The sequence below is a fragment of the Entamoeba dispar genome, genomic scaffold (genome assembly GCF_000209125.1).
Source record: "Entamoeba dispar SAW760 scf_1105229458469 genomic scaffold, whole genome shotgun sequence".
NCBI lineage: Eukaryota > Evosea > Mastigamoebida > Endamoebidae > Entamoeba > Entamoeba dispar.
Window position 1 is genome coordinate 1 of NW_001853208.1, and position 1604 is coordinate 1604.

Consider the following 1604-nt stretch of genomic DNA (forward strand, 5'->3'; position numbering starts at 1 on the left):
TATTTTATATTATCAACAATGAGTGTATTATTACTCGTATTACTGATTGCTTTCTCAAATGGACAAGTTTGTTTTGAATAAGTATTTTAAATTATAAAGTAGATATTGACTTTTATTTTTATTGAAAATAAAAGAAAATCTAAAATGAAAAGAAAGGAAAAAAGATTTTAATTAAAAAATGAAATAAACTGACAAAATAGATGTATGCTATGGTAAGTACATTTGGAGGATATGATGTAGTTAGCCCAATTGATGCTTGTAGAGGAGAACAATGCAGAAAACAAGTTAAGGCAATTATGACTAAAGCACAAGCATTAGAAAATAGTTTAAAAAAATTAGATGATACTGAAAGAGCGTTAGTACGTGAAAACGAACATGATATGGCAGATATGGCAGTATTTACAAGCCACGATGAAACAAAAACATTAAGAAATAAAATCCAAGTTCAAAATGAAAATTTGAGAAAAGTAAGAAAGACTAGAGTTGAATTAATGAGAACGTTATATAAACTTGTTGGCAAATTATCAGTACCACAACAAGGACGTTTAATTAGATATTTAAATCTTGAACACAGAATTGATATTAAATATGATAATTTTAAAGAAGGAGAAGGTATTCCACAAAAAATGAAAACATGTGAAAACAAGCGTGGAGTTGACCCAGAAATTGACGAAAATTAAAAAAAGTTTAAGCTTTTCATCAAATTGTGGTTGTTATTGCTTCAATTGGGTTTCTTTTCATCAACTGTTTTTATTTTGTTCATTTCATTGAAGTCTTTTAAAAAACCACAAAAAAATCAATTTCTTTTTTGTGTTTTGATTATAATTTCATAATAATTAATTACTTTTATTAGAAAGTATAATTTAATAAAGAAATAAAAAATAACAAAAATAAGAAATTCTTTTAATACTTCGAGATGAACTTAAAAGATTTAAGTAACACATGATTTTCATTATCTTCTTCTTCTTTTGGATAAAAACTCATGTCAATGCTAATGAGATTTCATGTCAACCAATTTCAATTAATTGTAATGAAGGGTTTACAGGAGAGAATTGTCAATTTTTAGAGATTAATAAAGATTTTCATATTACTGGAGAATGTGATAAGTTAATGAAAGGAATTGACCAAATTAAAATATCAAAGAATTGTACAATTGAAATAGACAAAGACATTACCATTCAACAAAAAATAATTGTAGAACCTAATATTCATGTTATTTTAATGAACTATAGTATTATTAAAAATCAATTTATTATTGAAAGAGATAGTGTAGTAGAAATTCCACAAATAGAAATTAAACAAAGTAAAGTTGTTGTTAAAGGAAGATTAGAAGTGAAAGGAAATGTTATTATTGAAGAGAATTCAACACTTGAAATTAACAATAAAGGACATTTTAATGTTAAACAAGGAAAAGTTGTATTAAAATCAAATGGGTTATTTATTAATGGAAATGAGAGTGAAGTAATTATCTTTGACAGTTTAATAGGATATGAAAATTCATCAATTTACTTTAAAGAAGGAAGTCATTTAGTTATTAAGAATCAACTTGAATTATATGACAATACTATACTTACAATAGAAAGAAAATGTATTATTAAAGTTAA

The 1604-nt window shown here is 24.5% G+C and overlaps 2 protein-coding genes across 2 annotated transcripts, besides 1 other annotated feature; both read left to right on the top strand.

Annotated features, from left to right (window-relative positions):
* Positions 1-200: 200 nt before the first annotated feature.
* Positions 201-680, top strand: EDI_336920 (uncharacterized protein; the record flags this gene model as incomplete). The annotated part of the gene is made up of 1 exon (XM_001734693.1): positions 201-680. One exon carries the CDS (start codon positions 201-203, stop codon positions 678-680), a length of 480 nt encoding a protein of 159 aa, XP_001734745.1.
* A 138-nt stretch (positions 681-818) lies between these two features.
* Positions 819-909: a sequence feature (AT_rich).
* A 33-nt stretch (positions 910-942) lies between these two features.
* On the top strand, positions 943-1550 carry EDI_336930 (uncharacterized protein; the record flags this gene model as incomplete). Its single annotated transcript, XM_001734694.1, has 2 exons — positions 943-1477; positions 1540-1550. The coding sequence occupies 2 exons, from the start codon at positions 943-945 to the stop codon at positions 1548-1550; spliced, it is 546 nt and encodes a 181-aa protein (XP_001734746.1).
* Between the last annotated feature and the right edge of the window lie 54 nt (positions 1551-1604).